The following is a 23,044-nucleotide window of genomic DNA, read 5'->3' on the forward strand; positions in this document are numbered from 1 at the left end:
GAAAGTACATCTGCATCAGCCTGATAAATAACAGCAATCTAAATTTAAATAAATACAAATCAATCTAAAATCCGTTTTAGTTGCTTTGTCAAAACTATAACTGAAAAAGGGGCATTTTCTAAGGCCAAGAATTATTGGTTCATGCAAGAGGTCGAAAACTCAAAGCTATAGTCATACAATACAGAAATTTGATTCCTGTTGTGGTTTCATTTATAAATGTTGTTGACTATGTTGATTAGGCTAAAATGGACATTATATGAAAATACCATCATAAACATATTGTAGAGTAATTAATAATGACACAGTAAATAAACTAGCCTATTTCGATCAACTGTAACGATATTATACTATACCATTGTGTATAGTGTGCCTCTAGCCATAACATAGTGCTAAGACAAGTTATTTAAGTTGGTGTTTTTGTTTTTTTAATAATTCCTAAAACTTGAACCCAAAGGAGAAGATTGAATCGCTTATTCATTTTTTAGTTTTGAGTGTTAATTTGCTCAATGTCATTCATCATATGACTTTAGTTTGAAGAGTACTAGTTGGGCTTCTGATGCAATACCCTAGCGGAGGAATCAAACCTGAATAGGACAGGGGAGGTTTGCCTTGTTGCCTAGATACGAACGCGGATGGTGGCGCATTTAGGAGTCCTTCCCTGAATGAAACTGGCTTTTCGATAGCGGACATTGTGGTTCTGGATGTAATTGTCATCGAGGAATGACCTTCCTCCTGCTTGAGCCGGAATGTCGCCGTTTTCCTCGACGCTGTTGAAGAAGAACTGGATGTGAAAACAGCGCCATTTCTGTCGGCGTCCATGATACGCGATGCTACCGCAGCGGATTCCAGAGCTCGAGCTCGGAACGGCAGCGGAAGAGAAATAGCCGCTCCTCTTTCGCGGCTCCTCTTTACTTCAGCCCGCGGCAGGTTTGTAACCAACTGTGAGTTTTCTTGTCAAACTGTGGTGTTTTTGTCCCTGTTAAGTGTTACTTGTTTAGTCAGTTTACTCTTTCGCTGTATGACGATATGGCGTACATTTTGAAGGGAAAACGTCTGACAGTCCTCCGGTAGCCCGCCGGGGCAGCCGCTCCTCCTCCCCCCTCGGTTACAACAACAAACGTACGTGAAAGCTAACGTTAGTTTAAATCTGAATCGCACATCTCTGCAATATTGTGTTGACGTTTGGCCATTTTGGGTGCTACGTTTCCGACTGAAAGTTTAGACTTGGCCTAACGTTAGCGTGTTGCTGTTTGCTAGTTAACTATTTAATGTCACTCTGCAGCCTCCGTTCACTGTCCGACATATAACACCAACTTAACGTTAACGTTAGCTAGCTAGCCTTCGCGGGACTGGGAGAGGTCGTGATTAGCGTTAAAATTAATTTAGACTGCAATGTAACGTTCTTGTCTCACCCGAATGACGAACGTTAGGTAAACGTCAAAATAATAAACTGCCTAACAGGAGACTAGCAGCTCTCGGTAGCTAGCTAACTTGGCTAGCTAGCTCATTGGCTAACGTTAAAGGTCGGTTGTCCAGCTAACCTTGCCATTTGACTGCAAAGTGACGCTAGCTAACCGATGTTAATACCACAAGTCGGTACAACGTTACTTGACACTTCAGCCGTTACCAAATCACCAATGACATTAATGCTTCATCTTAAATATCGCTCCTGGCTGTTCTGTAGCTAGTTGCATTGCCGCACTCGATAGCCCAGCAGTGTAACATTAATGTCAGTAACCATAACGTTAAACATTTGCACAACGTTACAATGCACCCGAAGTAGCTAACTCGGTAGTTAACACGGCACACACTGCACTTATGTTATTTTCCATGTCAGAGAAATTGCCATAACAAATCGGTTGTAGGATAAAGTTGGTTTGTGGGCAGGGCAGTCAAGCGCTAGCCGGCCGGGGCTAGTGTGCATACAAGAAACAGCTGGGTTGTAGACACTGGTCAGCCATGTTTAGCAAATATCGATGAAGCTAGCTAATCTTTTATCTGTTGTATCTGTATTTATTTAACCGACAATGTTATTCCACGAAAGGGTGATGCCTGCTGAAATAGTATGGTGGCATATTATATCGCATATTATCTTTTGACGTATCTAATGGGTAAACCTATAATATCCTACTGTTGAGTGACGACCAGGCCAGCCAATCAAATCGGCGCAGCCTCCATTTGCTCCTCACTTCTCTCCCCTAATCCGCTGCTGCTATGTGAAACACATGCACTTGACAGCCACACAGTCATTCTAGCTGGAGTTTGCTTGTTGTTTGTTATTGGCACAAATCTATGAGATATTTGGTTGTATTACTCACAATTGAAACTATACAGCTGTTATTTTGTGATTGTAATGAAGGGAATAATAAGCAAAGTGGTGCTTCCTGTTTAATACGTTTTATAAAGCCTTGTATCAGGTGTTTCAAAATTACGTGGTCATGGCCACTTCTGTCATTTAGTTCATGTGTTAAGTCACATTTACTTAACAGGCGGGTCATAAGCAGTCATTACACATACACATTTGAATAGTGTTTGAGGTACTTTCACATTGATGTGAGAGGTCACTTTGTAGTAAATGTGCTGTATTTTGAGGAAAATGCACATTATTTTAACATGTTAATCACTTTAAATAGGTCTTATCACAATAAGGTGTCATGATTGTGAGTGCTGTTTGCATTATTTACAGAGCTTGTGCTCTCTCAGGAGCCTATTAGCTTGCTAGTAATCGAGGCTATTCACAGTCAACTTGTATGCTGTGTGGTAGGATCCGTCAACATTTGTCTCCCTGTTTCTTTCCACATTTTAAAATTTAAAAAAAATGCATTTATTTTGCTGTTTGGCTCTGTGCTGTGGTTATGTGTAAGGTCTTTGACTATATCTTTGCTTGCGTTCAATATTGAAAATATTTATGAGAAACTGAAGCATGTTTTTTTTCCCTCTGTTTCAGGTTGTGCCGGTGAAGTAAGACGTAGCCCCAAAATGGACCCCTCCGACTGAGACGCAAACACATTCTGTGTTTTGCTCAGCAGCTGAGATCTATCAGCAGCATAAGCCATGCCTGACGATTAAAATCCCCCGTTTGCTCAAAGCAATAATTAAAAAAAAAAAAAACATCCTACATGCCTCCCCATGTAGAGCCCCTTCAGTGCGTCCTGCTTGAGTGACTGCCCTCTCTTCCCAAGGTTCTGCTTCATCCTCTCTCTGTACCCTTCTCCACCGACCACCCTACAGTAACTACCCATCACAATGCTGCTCCACCTGAGAATGGCCAACACCTGAGGTCCCATGCGTCCAGTGAGCACCGATTCAGACGGTCCTGCTCCTCCTGAAAACCTCTCTTGCCCCTACCCCCTCGCGGGCCCTCTGCCTGCCTCAGAGATGTCCCTGCTCCAGTCGCTGGGTCCAGTACAAAGCTGGCTCTGCCAGGAGCTTGAGAAGTGCGGGATTGATGCCATGATTTACACCCGCTATGTCCTCAGCCTTCTCCTGCATGACAGTTACGACTATGACCTGCAGGACCAGGTGGGCTCCCACAACCTTAAATTTCTAGTCAAAGTCAAAACGCTTACAAAGTTTTTGTTTGTCATTGTTAGGGTCAGTGTTTTGCATTGTCACATGAGTAATCAGTGGGCTTTATACAGGAAGGGAAGTTAGTGTGTAAATATAATGGCCTAGGTAGAGGAGAACATCAATTTGCCAGGAGAGGCTTTTCATTCACATCATGGTACTTCTACCACTGACTAATTCCTCCTTTTGATTCCTGTCATTTGTCATTACAGTCATTGATATGCAGATTGCTGTGTTAGTGTGCAAATTTCTTCTATAGAAATGTTTAGAGTGTAATGTAAATGAGTAATGTTTCTGTGCTTTAAAAAAGGTTGTTTTGTCCTTTGTGAGTGACTTTTTCTCTTTTCTCGGTATGTGTTAAAGGAAAATGACATCTTCTTGGGCTGGGAGAAGGGAACTGGGAAGAAATGGGGCAAGAGTAAGAAGAAAGGAGGGACCGACTTGAGTCTTGAGGAAATGAAGAAGCAAGCTGCTGTGCAATGCCTCCGCTCTGCATCTGATGAAGTAAGCAGCATTGTCACTCAAGCGGACTGTTGTAATCCTGTGATTTTCATGATTTATGAGGATGGTGTTAATCAAGTTATGCTTTTATTTTTCTGTAGTGTAAAATGATACTTACTTGAATCACTATGGCTTTGTAATAATAATGCAAACAAGTCATCAGTAATGCATTGAAGCGGTAATTCTTTGCCCTGCATCGTCTTATATGAAACTTTTGAATGAAAATAATTCTGAATACAGAAGGCATGTCAGAAATGTTAGTATTCTTTGTTGTATGTTAAGGTGCAGTCATGCAGATATTAATTGCATAAATCACGATGAATAGACACTGAATGAAGCTATGTCAATGTGAGTGGCTAAAGCATTGAACAAGGGAAGACAGTACAATGTACATGCATTGTCAGCTCATTTGGCTGGGTGGCCACACCTTCAGTTAGTCGAAAAGGTAGTCTATATCCTTGACGCTCCACTTCAGGAATTGCTCCGTTGCAGCCGGAAAATCTGCCGGATTTCACTCATTTAGTGTTGGCGTTCTAAACTCTGGTGGATTTCTGAGGACTATGGTTAACTGCTCCTCAGATCTCTGCAGGGTAAATCCAGACAGCTAGCTAGACTATCTGTCCAATCTGAATTTTCTGTCGCACGACTAAAACTACTTTTTTTTTTGGGAGGGGGGTCGGAGGGAGGATTTCTGCCTTTATTCGATAGGAAAGCTGAGATATGAAAGGGGGGAAGACATGTAGGAATACCGTCACAGGTCAGACTCTAACCCTCTGCGTTGAGGAACAAACCTCTGCACATGTGCACGTGCTCTACCAACCGAGCCAACCAGACACACTAAAACAACTTTTAAACGTACACATGTTGCACCAAAACAAGTTCCTTCCGTACTTATTTTGCAGCGGCACCGCAGCTTTTCTCCGGTGATTAGCACCGCCCAAGACGATTGTTATGGTTTAAAGAAATGCCAATAAACAAATTCAGTTGCACACATTCGTTTGCATAAAGCTTCGTGGTTGTGTCGATTACCCAAAGCCATATAAAATAATTAGCCAAATAATCACAAACTCACTACACTACAGTTTAGCCTATTTTAATTAAGTTAATAAAACAAAAATCCTAAAGGTATAGTGCATAGCCCCAATGAGGAATTCTAAGTAATGACAACCACACGGTGCATCCACATGACGCAAGTAAATGAAATAGCAATAATTCCTACTCCCTAATACATTACAAAACCCATTGCTAACCTATTAAAGAGAAGCGTGTCTGACCTTTTTTCAGCTTCTTCCAACTAGGAAAAGCCACAACAATGGTTATCCGTGTTTGTCTTCGCTGTCGGGCAAATTATTTTTGGGGATTTGGTCACTTTCTTTTTTGGATTTTAGTCCTTCTGCTGAACGCGTAGGTCTTCTTAGCAGTACAATCACTTACTGAAACATTTTGTGGGCCCTTCTTCGGGTCTTTCAAGGGCTGCAGTTTTCTTTTTTAGTGGCGACGTATAACTCATCACTTGAGCTGCTGCTTGTGAATGTCGCCGAACTACACCATTTTGTAAACCTAGCCATACTGAGAAATACAGAGAGTTTTGTGGAGCTGATAGTCTAAATTAGCTTTGTATCAACTCATTTGGCAACGGCTTGAATGTAACTAACGTTCATTAACATAAAATATTCGCGCACTGGAACTTTAAAGGGAGGGAGAATTAGATTCAATAGAAAAATCCTCAACAAAACATTTGAATGGCATGAGAGCTATGGCGCTTACAGCAACGAGGCATTATTATGCACCTGTTTTGCTTTGTCGGCAAGACCCGCCCTGCTTAGCTTTCAAGCGCTAGGATTGGCCAGGCGTCATGCTCGCGCAATGTACCGGGACCCCATTTGTTGAGGTCCTATCCCTAAGCCGTATAATGGCAGGGAGAGCCCTGCCTTGATATAAAACAATGCTATCCTCACTTATAATGCATGACATTCGAAGGAGTGTCATTTGCATGTAAGCATATTCATTTGATTCCATACATATGACTCAAAAAAGCTACAGATAGATTCACAGTACTTAAACTTTCTTCAATGGCCTGCAGTAGTAAGGGAGGTGTGATTTAGTTGAGAATGACACAACATAAAGCTGGAGGGAGGGTAGGGGGAAGGGTCTGCAAGGCAAGAGGAGGAGTGTTGCGCTCCTCTCTCGGGACTGGATTCTGCAGTCTATTTTTTAACCAGTACACACTGCACAGGATTGCAGCAGTGAGCGGCAGAGCCGGTCGGCTGTCAGCTGACCGGCATTAGCACAATGATGCAAGAGGAAACACAGGGCAGGAGAAAACTTTGCTTTGCTTTTCATGAAGTGGCATGGTAAGGAATATTATTTTCCGGGAGAGTGATCAGGAAATGAGTGAGCTAAAGTGTCTGTCAGGACTGGTACTCAGGAGCAGCTATGTTGTGATTTTAATTTTAATTTTTTTGAGGCCATTTGCCAGTGCCTACCTGATCTAAGCTTGCATTTGAACGTTGTTGTGTTTATTTCAAACCCTTATGTTTTTTACACATAATATTGCTCAATGTGAGAAGGCAATAAGCTAAACAGGATATGTAGTAAATTTCCAGTGTCTTAGGACATAGTGAGGTAATCACTTGTACTGTTACTTAGCCCCTTTTTTATTTAAATTTTTTTTTAAAGCATTTCTACACCATAGCTAAATATAGGACAGTCATGGCAGAGCATGCCTAAGCTCAGCCGTCAGCTGGTTTGTCTTGGGTCAACTCCATACCTTTCATTCTTAGTTTTGGGTCACATTAGGGGTCAATGTAGCTTTTAGAAACTTTGCATTCTTACCTAAGACTACTGGATCTTGTCAGTCATGATGTTTTTGAAGGTAGAAAAAGAAAAAAGAAAATGATTGTTTTGTGTACATCACGGCTTGCTTCTTTTTGTTATCTTAAAAAAAAAAAGTGTCCCACTTAAAATACCTGGGTAGGATTTCTGGATTTGATTTACATTTTTTTTTTTTGGGCATTTTAACCTTTAATGGAAAGAACAGCTAGATAGGAAACAGGAGAGAGAGGGGGGAAGACATGCAGGAAACCGCCACAGGTCCGACCCAAACCCTAGAGATCTTTTCATTTCAGGCGTGTAACAGTGTTTTTCACTCACATTGCTGGGCATACAACTTTTGCCAAATATGTTTTGTACGTTGAAATGTGCTCAGACCAATTCCAACTATTGTTCAAGCTAAAAGTTTTGTCACATTCACAAGTATTCGAATACATCTTGTAATCTGCTGTTCACAATATTTAGTTTGAGTTCTCAAAAATCTGTTTCTGTTTTGTCTCATTTGTGCAGAACTCTGGAATTGAGAGCCTGGTTGAAGAGCTTTGCTCTAAACTAAAGGACATCCAAAACAAACAGAAAGGTTTGGTTGAAGACTGTTATTATCATATTTAGAATTTTTTTTTTTTTTATAAAAATATAGAAGTTAAATAATAATTGTTCTAATAAATTGTCTTAATGTGCTTTTTACAGAGGAAAAACAGATTCAAAAGAAATCTGATGGCTCTCAGTCTCCGGAGCGAGCTGAGTCCCCCTCTTCAAAGGACCAGGTGGAAATGTAAGCTACATCATGTATATTGTGGACCTATGAATATGCGTATTTACAAAAAGTGGCTGCATAACACAACCCGTGCATTTGTTTATTTGAACTCTGCTGCTATGAATGGATTTAAATCAAGTTTTCTCTCGGTCTGTTTTGACTGCAGGTATTATGAAGCCTTTCCTCCTTTGTCAGAGAAACCTGTTTGTCTCCAAGAGATTATGACGGTGTGGAACAAAGCTAAGGCCTGCGCGTATTCAAGTTCATCATCTGCGGCCCCACAGACCAGCACAGACACCTCTTCCCCAAAAGATTGCAACAGTGAAGGTGAGGCTGCGAAGGAGCGAAACCTCGAAGCATGTGGTACCATCACTACTGTGACCAACGAGAGAGGCCAGCAACGACGAAGCAAGAGGGAGAAAGAAAATCGATACCATGGTGGTGCAGGAGCAGAGGAGAAATCTACCGTCCACTCGAAGAGACAGACGAGACACAGATCTGAGGGCAAGTACAGACCCAGATCTTGGTCTTCTGGCTCTAGTGAGGCGGGCTCCAGCTCAAGTGGGAACCAGGGTGACTTGAAGTCATCCAGAAGCAAGGCAGTTAGAATAAGGCACAAATCCAGGGAGGCTGCAAAGAATAAGAGAACACGCAACAGCGGGCAGGTAAAGCTACAGGTGAAGTTAATCGACCGAGAGGAGCGAAGAAACACAGGAGGGAGCAGTAGCAGTGCCATTGGAGGCGCTGCCAAACAACCACAGCTTTACAAAAAGGGGAAGAGACCTCTGAAGGAGATTCGTAAAGATCCAGGCTGGAAGGAGGGGAAGGAGTCCGGAGTTGAGGCCAGAAACAAAAAGGAATACATGGAGGAGCCACTTTGGTACACTGAGCCCATCACAGAGTATTTTGTACCTTTCAGCAGCAGACAAAGCAAGCTGGAAACAAAATACCGAAACAAGGTAGACTCTCCTGATGGCTTTGCTTTGTCAGCAGACATGGAGAGGCTGCCGGAGAGAATCCAGGGAATCTGCATTGCCAATGAGAGCTACCACAGAGCTTACCTAGCAGCAGGCTCCTTTGTAGATGGGCACTTTGTGGAAGGGCCTGGCGAAGCAGAAGATGAAACTGTTGAACTCACTGGGACCTCAAGCTGCCCTCAGCCAGAGGATAGTAGAGATTTAGATGACGAGCATCTGTCTGAATTCACTCACTTCTATGAAGTTGACATTTATCAATCCATATTGGATACTAGTGCCTCAGACTCTGTACAGGAAAGTCGAATCTTAAGCATGATTCGACAAAAAAGCAAAGAGCAAAGAGACGTTGAGGCAGAATGTTGTTTAGTGTTAGATGGCCTTGAGCAGCAAGGGAAAAGTGCAATACGGGCAGACTCGCAGGAAGCTTCGGGATCTATTGGATTCTTAATGGAGGATCTTGAAAACATGGCTCAAGTGTGGGGATGTTATTCGCCATCTACTTCAGAAGATATAGACGGAGAAAGCTTCGTAGGAGACTCTCCCGTTCGACTCTCCCCCCTTTTCGATAGTGTTTCGTTTACCTTGAGCGCACTATCTGGAAATCTGGAGGAGCCACCTGTCCCTGAAGCCTCCAGTGAACCGTCTGGTTTGAACTCGTCCTGCTTCTCTCTTTTTGAGCTGCAGTATGACAGCCCCACTTTTCCTTTTTCCCGCGACTCACTCACCGTTGGTCATGAAAACAACACCGATTCTAGTAGCTGTCTTGACCCCCATCCGCATAAACAGTCTCGTTTGCTAATATGGACCAAAAATAGTGCCTTTGACGAAACTGAACACTGTTCGAACCTTTCAACACGGACTTGCAGTCCGTGGTCACATTCAGAGGAGACTCGTTCAGACAACGAGCAAGGAAATGTTCCAACGGAGGATGCTGCTCAAATTGGCAACGAAGAGATTGTTTGTGTAATCCCTCCTCTCTCTGGTACATATCTGGAGGATGAAATCTTGGATTTTTTGCAAGAAGACCCTGGCCGTAAGTGTGAGGATGTCAGTATTAGTACAGCATCCAATCAGACCTTCACCAAAAAATCTAAATTGGAGTCCATTTGTGGTATAGCATTGGAAGAGGATAAGAGTGAACAGTACAGCACTGGCATGTTTTCGGACAACACAAACCAACACAGTGATGACTACAGCTCAGGGATAATAAAGGATATTTGGACTGCAATAGGAGATGACAAATCTGTAACGTCAAAGCAAGGAGCAGAAAAACCAAGCGACGGGCTGTTCTCCGATGAGTCAGGCGGTTACTGCTGCAGCTGTCTGGAAGTGCAGGCAAAGGGAGTTCCAATTCAGGGACCTCAGAAAAAAGCAGTGCAGCGCTCAGAGTATCACCTTTGGGAAGGCAAGAAAGAAGAACAGGACTTAGCCAAAAACAAACTCTCCAAGGTAGATGGTGCCGGGGATTACATGACTCCGTCCAAGCCCTGGGACCTGAACTCTGACAAGGAGAGTACATCATTCATCCTAGGAGGGGTGTATGGAGAGTTGAAGACACTAAGTGGTGATAAGAATTGGGCTGTTTTGCCGCCAAGTGACACCCAAGATAGCCTGCTACAGTGTGCCGCTGCAGCTGCATCTGCTTCCAGCTCCGATATGCTTACCATCACTGGCACAGATGTGTTCATGAACACTGGTAGCTGCTTTGCCCCTGGGCACAGGCCCCTGTGGAGGCCTCTTGTGTCCTTTGGGCAGAGTGACCAGGCCATTAAAGGAGGCGGAGATGGATTGAATAAGGGATTTTCTTTCATCTTCCATGAAGATTTGCTCGGATCTTACGGAGGCTTGCATGGTGAGGAGCAAGGTTTAGATTACCCGTTCGCATCCTTCAACCTGAACAATCCCTTCTCTCAAGTCCTCCATGTTGAGTGTTCTTTTGAGCCTGAGGACATGGCGTCATTCAGTCCAGGGTTCAAGCCCAAATCTATTCTTTGCTCGGACTCTGAGAATGACGCCTTCCACCCACGAATATATGGCATCAACCGGACGCAGTACAGGGCAATTCGCATTTCCCCCAGGACTCATTTTCGACCAATATCGGCCTCAGAGTTATCTCCTGGAGGAGTCAGTGATTCTGAGGCTGAAACTGACAAGGAGGAGATGAGTTTTCCCGTCCTGGCGCCGGTGGACGTCTTTGATGATCCTCAAGCAGACCTCAAACCTCTGGAGGAGGATGCAGAATGTGAGGGCCCTTATTACGGGAAGTCAGAACTGGAATCTGGTAAATTCTTACCCAGATTAAAGAAGTCTGGCATGGAGAAGAGTGCCCAGACCTCTCTGGATTCACAGGAGGGCTCCAGTACCCTCCTGCCAATTGCTGAGCAAGAGATATGCTTAGACTGCAAAACGGCAGCAGCTGCACCCACCGCAGGTGGACAGACAGACGCCTCTGTCGGCAAGATTCAAAAGGAGGAATCTTCAGGAGAAAAGCAGTCCTGCTTATCTGCACCAGCAGGTCAGATCCACAAGTATGGGATTGCTTATGACTTTGTTGGAGATGTGCCAGAGGTGAGGTTTTCTTAAAATGATCTAAGAAATCAATATATTTTGTGATCTGTGTGCCTGAGAGTTTTTGACAAAATTGTTTGCCTAACCACACAGCGTTTCATAATCTGTCATCAGCTGTAAAATGCAGACCTGCCAACCTGTACGCATTTTGCGTAGTAGATACGTATTTTGACATCAAAATACGGTGATACGATTTGTCACTTTAAACTACGCGTAAACCAGGTGACTGCTTTGAGTTCACTCGTTGACGCGCAGTAACCGTCTCAGTCTAACACTTGATGGTAGTAGGCAGCAAAACTTATGGCTAAACAGCGTAGCAGCCACGAGCATGCTGAAAAAAAAAACTAAAGAAGAAGAGTTTGACCAATCGCACCGTCGAGTCCCTTCCTCTAATGTCAATCGGGGATATCGGCTACTGATAGTGTTATTCATTCCTCCCTCATTCCCGTTTAGTTTGGTTGGTTTCCCCAATATCTATGGGTTTCTCAAAGGGAGGACGGTGCTGGCAAAGGTAAACAGATTTGATGTAGAAAAGTGAAATTGTGAAATGAATTAATTTACGTAGCCTACCTGTCAACTTTGGAGAAATATTATTTATTTATATTATTAATAAAGCCTTGCATTTATAAAGTCTTGGATTTTGTTACAAAGGTCTTATATTGTTTTGCCTTTCCTATGATTAAGTTCATACCGTAACAAAATTAACTGTTACTAATTTAGGCTAATTAAAAACTGACCGGAGCCCGTCGCTGGACGCACCGGAGGGCCGAGACACAAAGTAAACACGCCTTTCTGACCGGTACCGGGGGTTAAACTGAGCGGAGGATGTGCGGAATGTGTCGGTGTGTCTGACCTTGGCTGGCCGTTCGGCGCCTTCAGATAAAGCTCAAGCTAACAGGCTAACGGCTTATTAGCTAGCCAAACACCGAGCGGTAACATCTGCAAAGATTGGCTCTGTGAGCGCATCAATCTGCTCGGTGTGTGTCTTATAACAAACGGAGCGAGCAGCCGCCGGACTCTTACACCTGTTGATCCGTGCAGGACTTCACTGTGAGCGGACTGTTTAGAGACGATGTGACCGGCAGGTAACGTTAAAGGTTAGCTGCTACTGTAGCAGAGCTGCAACACTGAACTGAGCTGTGTGTTTTCAGTGTTAAACACAGCTGCAGGTGTTCATGGTGATTTCCAGAGGTGGAAGACTTACTTAGATTATGTATTGCAGTAAAAGTAGAAAAAACTGTGTTGTAGAGTTACAAATTACTTGTCAGTTACAAGTCCTGCATTCAACATCTTCCCTATTTAATAGTACAAAAGTATTATCAAAATATTCTTAAAGTACCAAAAGTAAAAGTGCTCATTATGCAGTGTAATATATTTTATTTTATTGGATTATATTATGATCCATTAATTGTATTAAATTAATTTAATTTAATTAAACTGACCGATAATTTAAATAAAATGTTTTATCTAATTCAAGTAGCCTACTTGAACATCATTATTTTTCTAGGGTTTAAAATGTATACAGATTTGACATTTAATGGCACATATATCCCGCGTGCGTGCCACCGTGTTCATGAACCAGAACTTTGACAATAAATCAGTAAGTTGCTACTCAAAAAGGTTTTTCAAGGTTGGCAGGTCTGAAAATGGGTTCCACCTGTGACGTCTCAGGCAGCGGTTTGCTAAAACACACTAACCACTTCTCCATTTGTCTTGTTCAGTTCCCTCTGTTAAATATAAGTGGACAGGGAGGAACTGGCAACCAGCAGGACGAGTGCTGGTGGCAGAGCACACTCTGTTCCCCCCTTTTCCCTGGATCTCAGTGTACAGGTAAACCAGTTTTCATAAACGACTTTCATTTTTTTTACCATTTTATTCACATAACGTTCTTGCAACACATCAAACCAGTGAATTTAAACAGTTAATGATTCATTATTTTATTTCAATTTGAGAGATAGTATTAGTTTGTTATAGACAAATGTGAGGGCAACATCCAACTTATTAAACTCTTATCTACCAGTCCCGAACTGTGACAAAATGTACTGGACATATCTGTGCCCACAGAGTAGTGGCTGAAAACGGGTTCTGAAAGTGAGAAATCTTGCACTATGCATCGACCAACTCATTTAACCCTCTGCAGACGATATTTATTATTATTATAACTCATTATGTAATATTTACATTTAGGGCTGAGCGATATGGAGAAAATCAGATATTGCGATATTCTTGTCCTAATACCTCGATGTCGATATTGTGGCGATATTATAGGGTTGACAACTGGTGCTTTAACAAAATATCTTCACAATGACATTTTAGATAAATAGTCTTCACTAATAATTCAGAACTTCTGTTGTAAATTGTACAAGCAAGAAGCAACCCTCAAATAGTTTTTAGAATTCACCAGGTAAATGTTTACATAACAATTGGCATTACACTGAAATATGTGACCACCTCCCGAGTATTATGACTCAAAAGGAGTTTCTCATGGGGAAGGATTGACCAAATATTGACGGGATCCTAGAGACAGACCCGTACACTACTGGCCAGCAGCTTCTGCTATAACAACCATCAAAATATGTGAGCTAACTAAATAGTATCCCCATTAGTGGTTAACGGCTATCAAAATCCACTGAGGGATTTTGAGAAAAACATCGTCCGTGGCAATCCAGCTGAAATTCCTTGTTGGGTCACAGAATCTGAACCGTCAGTTGGAAAATACAACAGATGCTGGCGGTAAAGAAATCAACAGGACAGTCGGTCAGCTGCAGCATGGATATTCACGCGTGCTACAATCTAACCATTCTGCTTGACTTCTTTTCTCCAGGGAGCAACAACATTTGAATACTCCAGTTTTGCAGAGGACACCTGTCATAGAGAGGAAACCTTCCTCTCCTTTTTGTGACTGGACCTCCTACCAGCAAAGATTCAGGGTCATCTCAGAGCTGAAAAAACCTAATGTAGGCTCATTTTCTGACCCACCCCCCCTTCAAACAAACCCACACATAAACCTGCTGGTTTTCATTTACTAACTTAAAAACCTTGTGTAATCAACAATCAGATCAAAAAAAAAAAAGCGAGAGAAAAATAGGAAAACTCAAAAAATATGTTCAGTCTTTGAGTGATGCAATGTGCAGACATGCATTTTAGGCATTTTTAGAATGTGTTTAATTTGATTCTTCTGTACACTGGTCCTCATTCAAGTCTCACAGTTAGGTAGTAGGGACAATCTTTTGTTCTATTCTCGTCCGTTTTGTTCCCGCCATTTTGCTTTTGAGCTAGGATACTGGTTGTTGGTGGTATCTGAATGGTTGTGCATGTGTGTTCGTCCAGCCAGTCTCTCACTCTTTTCCCTAGTTGAACATAATCTTGTGTGAAACGACTGCTATCGCATCCTCTACTTTCCATCTTGTGTTCAGAAAGACAATATAAGGATGTTGAGGTTTTTGAGTTGCGTAAGCATTTGAGAGTTTAATTTAAATAGTTTGTTTTGGAAGACTTTCTGAATGTGAAGTAGAGAATGTGTGCAGCTTTCTTCTTTCTATCCCGAAATTCCCCATGTGTGAAAAGTTATCATAAATGAGTCTGATTTTTGAATGGTGATAGTCCTACAGAAGCTAGTTGTAGAAATAGTATGGTTTGTGAGGCTAAAATAATAATAAAAAATCCTTTTTAAAAATAGAAAAAACAGGAAATCAAAAGGAGTTTTGTTGGAAAGAATACTAATAATCTACTTGAAATGCAATGCTGTAAAAGAATTGGGGGATAAAAAGGAAAAAAAAAAGTTTGAGTTTTGGGTTAAAACATCATAAAGAAAAACATGACTACAGCCATTTCTGCAGACACCTGTGTTGCAACTGAATGAAACCTTTTTGTTTTAATTTTTTTGTAATTTCTATGGTACAGACTATTGGTGCTATGAATATGTTCAAACCTTTTTTGAATTTGCAGTTCCACAATACGGCTGTGAGAAGTAGATGGCATAGCCTAGTTTTGTTTGTAGTCCAGACAGTCAGACTCAATGAATATCTTTTTGCAAAAAATTGTGAAAAGAAGTAAAAAAAAAAAAAAAAGAAAAAAGAAAAAGTTTAGCCTGATCGCGGCTCTTGCTTAATGTGTCTTGTTTTTTTTTCTTAACGTCAGGCCTGTAACAGCAGAAATAAGCCGAAATAACGTGCAGATAATACATCTCACGTTGCTACCCATCTTTTCAGTTACTCGTCCCCAAAGCAGAAAGGACAAAATCAGCATTGACTGATGGTTAATTGTCCATGCTGCAACTAATGTAACAAATGTCTAACAAAACCAGTGGCCGGGGTGGTGGTCAAACCAAAAACATGGCATAATTACACTAAGGTACAAAATATTTGTTTTTGTTTTTTTCCCATATGAGGTGTGTGTGTGTTTTTTTGTTTTTGTTTTTTGGTTTACAATATATCTTGTTGAAATATTGAGTAACGTCTCACTGTTTGTGTTGGCAACAGAACTTGTGAAGGCACTGGTTCAGAATGAGTGCACTAGACTATTTTATCTCAGAGAAACGTGAATGTATGCAGAGACATACAGTACATTCACACAAAAAATATGCAAATGCATAAGTGCCCCCCCCCCCCTTCTAAATTTGAAACGGCCTGTACAAATTAGCTATGAAACGATTGAGGTGTGGTTGGACTGGCCCCTCTTGTGACCTGTGCTTTGAAAATTAAATTTAAGTCAAAGCATCTGCAGAGAAATGCATTGTGCATTTATACATTTTTTTTCTTACCTTTCGATTTAACTTTTAAACCGGTTACGAGGACAGTGGCCGAGTGACTTATTTGTCACATACCATGAAACTGAAGCACAGACAACTGAAATCATCCCTCCATTAGTGGGCAATGAAAAACCGGTCAGCAGTGTGAGCAGACTCTGTAATGCACTGTCGCAGGTAAAGGTGTTTCTATTGCGGGCATGGCTTTGGAAAATGGCTTCCTCATTTAAAAATGCAAAGCTTGTATGTATGGTTTGTTCAATCCAATGTCACTTCAATTGAAAAGAAAAAGAAAAGAACACCCCCCCCACACACACTCCCCCTCCCCCTCCCCCAAGTAGCTGAATGAAAGGTACTCTAACTTCTGGGTCTTGTCACCTTTCTTTGACAGTCATCGGACACTCAGGAATTTTTTAATATAAGCATTACTGCATAATCTACACTCAGACCTGTGACAGTGCATTGATGCATCAATGTAAAACCTTTTATTTGATTGTAGAGCAGAGATTATTGACAGGAGTAAACCACAGAGGTGACTGTCATTAACTTAGAGCTATAGCTTTAGGGAAAAAAAAGAAGAAGAAGTAAGCCATTGTAGATTGCATTCGCAATGTGGAGGGGAATTCAAGAGCCCTGAGAGTCCTATGCAATACCTTGGCGCATGTAAACATCCAAGAATATATGGAGAAAAAGTCATTCAGTTCATTTTTGCATGTTGATTACTTTTGCGTGAGGGACGCCTGAGAGAAAACAGAAACCAATCATTGACGGTCTCTAAAAATGCAGCATGCAAACATCACACTTGTTTTTTATGTTGGATTTAACAATATTTTGGTTGAATAAAAACAAATAAAAAATACAAGTGAGGTTAAATCGGTGATTGAAAGAATGTTGTGAGTGTGTGAATCTGTGAGCGAATGTGTGCAAGTGGTCAAGTCCCAAAAAGCACTTAACATGGGAGTCGAAAGGAATGCATCCCACCTTTCTTCATTTAATTCTTCCATTTTAATAGACCATGTTGGGGGACATGTATGACGAGAAAAATGCATTCAGTGAGGGTATATGCATTTGGAACGACACTGACGGGGTCGCTGAGTTTCAATCGCACCGTGGTCTGAAGAACATATCCAGCACTGAAAACTTGCTCATCTTTTCATTCCCACCTAGACGTCCTTCACCCCCCTTTCCTTCATGTCCCTAAATCCCATCTATCCTGGGTAGATGTGTTCTAATTTCATGTACACCCTGAGTAAATTATTTTGTTTCATTGTGGATTTTTCTTAACATCTAATAAAGGAATAAACCAAACCTCAGCCTATGAATTCCCCTGTGTTTTTTATTTTTTATTTTATTTTTATTATAATTTTGAATTTAGGAAGCAAAGGCTGCTTGACATTTTCAAATCCATGACCTGATGCTAACACTAGAGGGCAGGGTGACGATGCTGTAGGAGGAACAGCCAGCTCATTTCTCATATCACATATGAGGCTTTAGTTAGGATTGGCTGCTGATGCGCAATGATATTGTAATGGAAGCTTCAAACATTTTAGGACCTATCCATTTATTTTTGTTTTTGTGGGTTGCCATTGGAGAAATTGTTATATATATTGTTTGGTGGACACTACAGCATCCATCCAAAAGGTTATAATGAAATAATATTAACATCACTTTTTCTTTTATCAGGCAATACATGTTATGTTTTGGCAACATTTTCTAGTATTTAAAATAGGGTTAGGAATGTGTTTATATATCTTACATATCTTGATATACTCTTTTTGAAACACTGGATATAAAAGTCGATATATTTTGTGTAATCTGGCACTAATTATTGTTACCAAAATAAGTGAAAAAATCAATTATTCAATACCTGGAATTAAATTTCTTAATCACATTTGGTATACTTTATTTTTTTATGTTTCAGTCACCAGTAAAACAAATTGAACTGCACAACAGGCGTATACAATCTAGATTGATTGATTGATTGAATGGGATTAAACACGTGGACATGTTTCATCCAATAATAATAATAATAATAATAATAATTTTGCCGCCCAATAATGTAGGCCAACCTTTAGGAATAATATTCCTAATTTCGAAGAATAAAACTATTTTGAAGCCTTAAAATGGAAACACACAATATTATACAAATATAATATATATATTTTTTAACATTAACGAAAGTTATAACACATTGAAAATCTCGCGTTACAGTTCGAGTTCTGCGGAATTCACCTTTCTTTCCAAAGTGTGTAGGTTGTCAGGTTGCAAGGTCGATTATTAATGCCTTCAGTCCCAGACAGGTGAATCTATCGACGGTCAACATTCTTGACTCGATTACCACAACGCACCCAACGGTACAAGTTTGTTTTAAAATGGCGGCGGAAGCGTCAAAACAGGTACGAAATGTTAACGATACCGGATAAACTTGTGAAATGCGTCGGTTTAAATAACACCGGAGAAGCGGTTCCTCTCCTGTAGGGATGTTGTGAGAGCGGAAAAAAAAGAAAGAAGGAAAAAAAAAGTCTCGCATTTGAACTTCATTTGGCTGCATATATGAGGAAGCTGCTAAAACCATCGAGTCGGCGTCAGCAGCAAGTGCACTTTGCGAGCAAGTGTGTTTAGACCGACGGGGTGTTTCTTGTTTACAGCCTCATGTTCCCCCTGTCCCGCTGAGGTGAATTTATGCGTTTGTCCCGACACATTGCCTCACACTGGTGCTGTTTTTTTGTGTGTGCTCTAAGCTGCGTTGAGGAGAAAGGGAGGTAGGGTGGTGCAGCAGCAGCAGTCCCAGCATCATCACCACCACCACCACCACCATGCACCGCTCCAGTCGGCGGCTGCCTGCCGCTCACCTGTAGCATCCAACCGGCAACATGGCGAACACGAGACACGGTACCCAGGACCGGAGAGACAGCCGCTGCGGTAGGTAACCGTGATGTGATGTACGTATCACTGTTTACATACGTAGGCTACCACATGAACTGTGACCCGATACTGGATGTGCAGTGTGCCCCCCCCCCATGGTAACATTACAAGTCACGCCAAACTGCATTTTTAAATGTCTTGGGTTAAATACGCCCTCGGATGTTGTACATTTTACACAGTTGATAGACCATGACGTAGCATTTTATGATTTTTATTTAACCCTTGTGTTGTCCTCGGGCCAAATTTGACCCCTTTTCAAAGTTTTTAAAACATTTTTTTTTATAATATCAACCAAATATAACAACCAAATTGCCCCTAAATAACTAGGATACATGCATATACGTTGTATGGAACCCTTAAAACATACATCCATGTTTGATTTAATTTCACAGAATGTTTAAATGCTTTCAAAACAGCATCCTGACCAAACTTTGACCAGTCTGATTTACTAAACGTCCTCTGCTCTTAACTATTCTATTATTAGTCAAAATAATTCATAATTTCTGCTCTTTTTCAAACTAAAAGTTCATTAAAGTAATTTTAAATTCGGTTTATTTACCATGAATTTAAAAAAAGAAAGCGTTGAAAAGAAGGACAAAACGTTTACAAAAAGCGCCAACAGCATTAAAAAAAGAAATGTTCCAAAGAGAGCGCAGTTTTCAATTTTGACCCAGAATGACAAGTTCATGGCCGACGGTGAAGACGACACCAAGGGTTAAGCCGGTCTTTTATTCGGCATACATTTAATATACCAAAGGTCTCTGGTTTTTGAGATTACATTTGAACTTTTAATCACACAGTTAAAGGTCCAGTGTGTAACGTGTTTAAGTTCTTCATTATCAAAATCGGTATTGCCCGTTCACCAACTTGTCCTTTTTCCATGAATATTTACCACCACCATCAATTCCAAGTATTCCTTTTGGCTTGAAATTTTACATTTGCGTTTGCATGAACTGGGGTAGACGCTCCGTATTCATGCTCCATCTTGAAATACGTTAGCCGGTAAGGGACATACAGGACGTACTGCTCCGCCTTTCGCGTTTTTGCTGTCACATGATAAACTCACAGGTGCTGCTAATGCTGCTAATGGGTATCGTAGCTTCCGGGCCCGGCAAGTTTGAAGAAGGAAACCTGGAGGACCACACGTATTCAAAATCCAAATTTCAGGAACAGGAGTCTTCTTCTTCTTCTTTGCCCAGAAAAAGGAGATTGAAAAGAGCAAGAGACCGGCGTCAGGAAAAAAGCGTGAAGGCTACCGTAGCTGTAATACGTACTTTGAACTGCGTGGCGCGAGAGAGTTGATTGGGATATATATATATGATCTCAACGCTAGATGGGAGAAATTCCCACACGTTGGACCTTAAAACACACGCAAGAACATGTTGTGAATTGTTTAAAGCCAGTCATTAATTCAGCCAGCAAATGGTATTCATTTTGGCATACATTTAAAGTATCAAGTGGCACTTGCTGAGATTTAAACGTTTAACCCCCAAAGCTATTAAACAGTGACTCGTAACCTTTCGTGAATTGCTAAAGCTAGTCTTCCTTTCGGCATGTAAAACCAATACAAAAACCAAACACTTGCTCAAATCCAGTTTCAACTTTTATCCACTAGGACTTTGTTTGCTCATCATCCTCCTGCAAGAAATGGAGCTGAGAAAACCGAGGACTTCTCAAATAGTTTTTATGTCGTGCCCTGTATTATGTACGCATCACACACCATGCATTCCAATCTTTTGCTGAAGGAGTGTCTTAACCCAAACCCAGAAACCCTTTCTTAGAAAACCACTTAAGCATTTCCCACATATTTCAGAATTTGTGATGGCACAGTGTTAACCTTAAGTTGTGACCTAAGTTGAAAGTAATTCTAGTGATAATATCTAATAAGACTTGCAGAACAAGATTGCTGTGTGTGCTCAACCTGGGTGTTTTCAAGTTGAACAGACAATAAGAGCCACCCTTTGCTTTTATCATGACTTATTAAAACAAGAGCATACATGTCTATGCTGGCGTGGCCCTAACCGTTCACTGCTAATGCATTTAAATGCTGAGTGCCATTGCATTTTATATTTTAAATCTAGATTTCAAAACCGTGCCCGTTTACAGCAGCACGCGGTGCTAATATTAATGATTCAGTTTGTACAGATTCTGACTTTTATTTTTTTTATTTTTTAAGTGACCTCTGGTTGTAGATGATTTCCACAGCGGCACAGGACCGACCTGTTGCTGTGTTTTGTGACAAAGTCTCACCAGGATCACATGACAACCCGCAGGTCAGGGTTTAGAGCTTGGCTAAGAATCTGGCTTTGTGTGTGTGAAGCATTTGGACAACATTAGGCCCTGCTGCTGTTTAAAAAAAAAAAAAAAAAAAAAAGAAAAGTGTATTTATTAGGGCTGCCACCTCTTAGTTGATTAGTCGACTAATCGGTCGTTTTGGTCTTAGTCGACTAAGATTTCTTTAGTTGATTAGTCATTTTTTATGCTTATTCATGCTTAATTATTTTTTTCAGGAAACTTCTGAGCACATTTATGGTAAACACAAGATTTAAAGTGGTGCTTTTGCAGGATTAATTGTGGAGAAACTCAGTTTTACAGATGGTTAATTAACTACATTTATATTGTGCTTTTCTAGTCTTAACCACCTCTCAAAGCGCACAGCTCTGTCAATTATATCAACTAATCGATTAGTCGACAAAATCCTATAAGTGTTAGTCGACTACGAATTTCTTTAGTCGAGGACAGCCCTAGTGTTCATACAGCTACAACAACGGTGCTGTGGTGCTTGTGTGCTATCTGAAGTCCTGGGGATTCATGACATTCTAAGTGTGAAACGGGAGCGGTACGCACGTCTCTGTCCACGAGCATCGCAAGCTTAAGGCCGGCTGCACACTGGCTGCGTGGCGTGAGCGCGTCCCATTTTATTTCGGCTCACATGTTAACGGGTTAGAGCTCGCACACTGCCTGCGTGACAGGCACGTCTCAGGCGCGGCTTGAAAACGCGTGCATGCTAGAAATAGGAGCAACGCCTATTTTTCACGCGACACGCAAGCGTGTTGGAAGCGTTTCCAGGCAAAATAGAATAGGAAAAGATGTTTATATGTCGTTTTGACATAAATTACATAGCCTATAATAGAGCTGGGTGATTTGTTTCCCTAAAAAAATCTGCGATTTGTTTTTTTTTTTTTATAAAAAACTCGATTTTCGATTCGATTCCCCCCCCCCCCCTTCCATTTAAAACAAAAGAACTGCGAATTGTATATATATTTTAAAAATATATATTTATTGTATTTAATTAAAATGCATCAACATGAACAAAATTGCAAAGGCAAACCCTTTCTCTAAGTGAAAAGTCACTGTGCAGTGTGCAACAAAGATTGTTAAACGTCCAAATTATTTATACTGTATTTGGATTAAAAAAAAATCTAAAAAAATTGATTTTTTTTTTGGAAAATATGAATCGATTTGAACTACCAACTCGATTTTTAAATCAAATCGATTTTTTTTCCCAGCCCTAGCCTATAGCCTGTTTTGCTGGCAATACTGCCGACGTTGTCTTTGTTGTAATCAAATCAGTATATATTTATGTTTGACATGGTATTTCATTTTATCAATGGGAAACCTACATGTGTCCAGACAAGGCTAGCAGCAGCAGCACCGCGTCAGACACGTTTCTGGTGTGTAAAGACGTAGAAAACGCCACGCAGCTGACACGCAACAGAAACGCCACGTCACGTAGCCAGTGTGCAGCCGGCCTAATGAATGCAGCCCGAGAGCCTGACGCTTTAGCTTTAGCTTCCCAGCTGGTGTTGAAGCACGATGCTGCCCTACTGGGGCCCCTGTTCACATTACAGCACAGACTCCAGTTACAGCCTGGCTGCTGTGGGATTAGTTTTCACCTCTAAAGGCTTCCACACACATCGTTTCTGATGCCCTGGTCAATCCGTCAATTGAACTCAGTATAGCTGGTGTTCTCAATTTGTATATATATTTTGTATAATGTCTGTAAAATATCCAGAAAAGGCCGGATTAAACATGTCGGTGGCCCTGGGGCAAAAATGAGCTTTGGTCCCCTGTTGACCCCCATCTGTCCCCACTTTCTCTGCATTCTATGTATTACTTAGTAATTACAATAAGTGTGTTGTAGGGCTGGGCAATATATTGATAATAGAT

At 41.2% G+C, this 23,044-nt stretch overlaps 2 protein-coding genes across 6 annotated transcripts in view; both read left to right on the plus strand.

Moving 5' to 3' along the window:
• The first annotated feature begins 597 nt into the window (after positions 1-597).
• kiaa0232 (KIAA0232 ortholog) lies at positions 598-16,574 on the plus strand. 4 transcript variants are annotated; one of them, XM_028563778.1, is made up of 8 exons: positions 598-941; positions 2,948-3,522; positions 3,931-4,071; positions 7,411-7,480; positions 7,591-7,675; positions 7,824-11,202; positions 12,924-13,032; positions 14,027-16,574. In XM_028563778.1, exons 2-8 carry the CDS (start codon positions 3,286-3,288, stop codon positions 14,041-14,043), a joined length of 4,038 nt encoding a protein of 1,345 aa, XP_028419579.1. In that variant the 5' UTR covers positions 598-941; positions 2,948-3,285; the 3' UTR covers positions 14,044-16,574. The 4 variants fall into 4 exon arrangements, with proteins under 4 accessions (XP_028419579.1, XP_028419578.1, XP_028419580.1 ...); XM_028563777.1 differs by having other exon boundaries at positions 598-927; XM_028563779.1 differs by lacking the exon at positions 598-941 and adding an exon at positions 1,042-1,119.
• Positions 16,575-18,255: 1,681 nt separating this feature from the next.
• Positions 18,256-23,044, plus strand: part of tbc1d14 (TBC1 domain family, member 14) — a 66,916-nt gene continuing 62,127 nt past the window's right edge. The window contains exons 1-2 of one of the 2 annotated variants that reach the window (XM_028606172.1): positions 18,256-18,345; positions 18,691-18,871. In XM_028606172.1, coding sequence (XP_028461973.1) covers positions 18,823-18,871 — 49 coding nt within the window. In that variant the 5' untranslated portion in view covers positions 18,256-18,345; positions 18,691-18,822. The other variant, XM_028606173.1, reaches the window with a different exon arrangement.

This window comes from Perca flavescens, chromosome 19 (assembly GCF_004354835.1).
Source record: "Perca flavescens isolate YP-PL-M2 chromosome 19, PFLA_1.0, whole genome shotgun sequence".
NCBI lineage: Eukaryota > Metazoa > Chordata > Actinopteri > Perciformes > Percidae > Perca > Perca flavescens.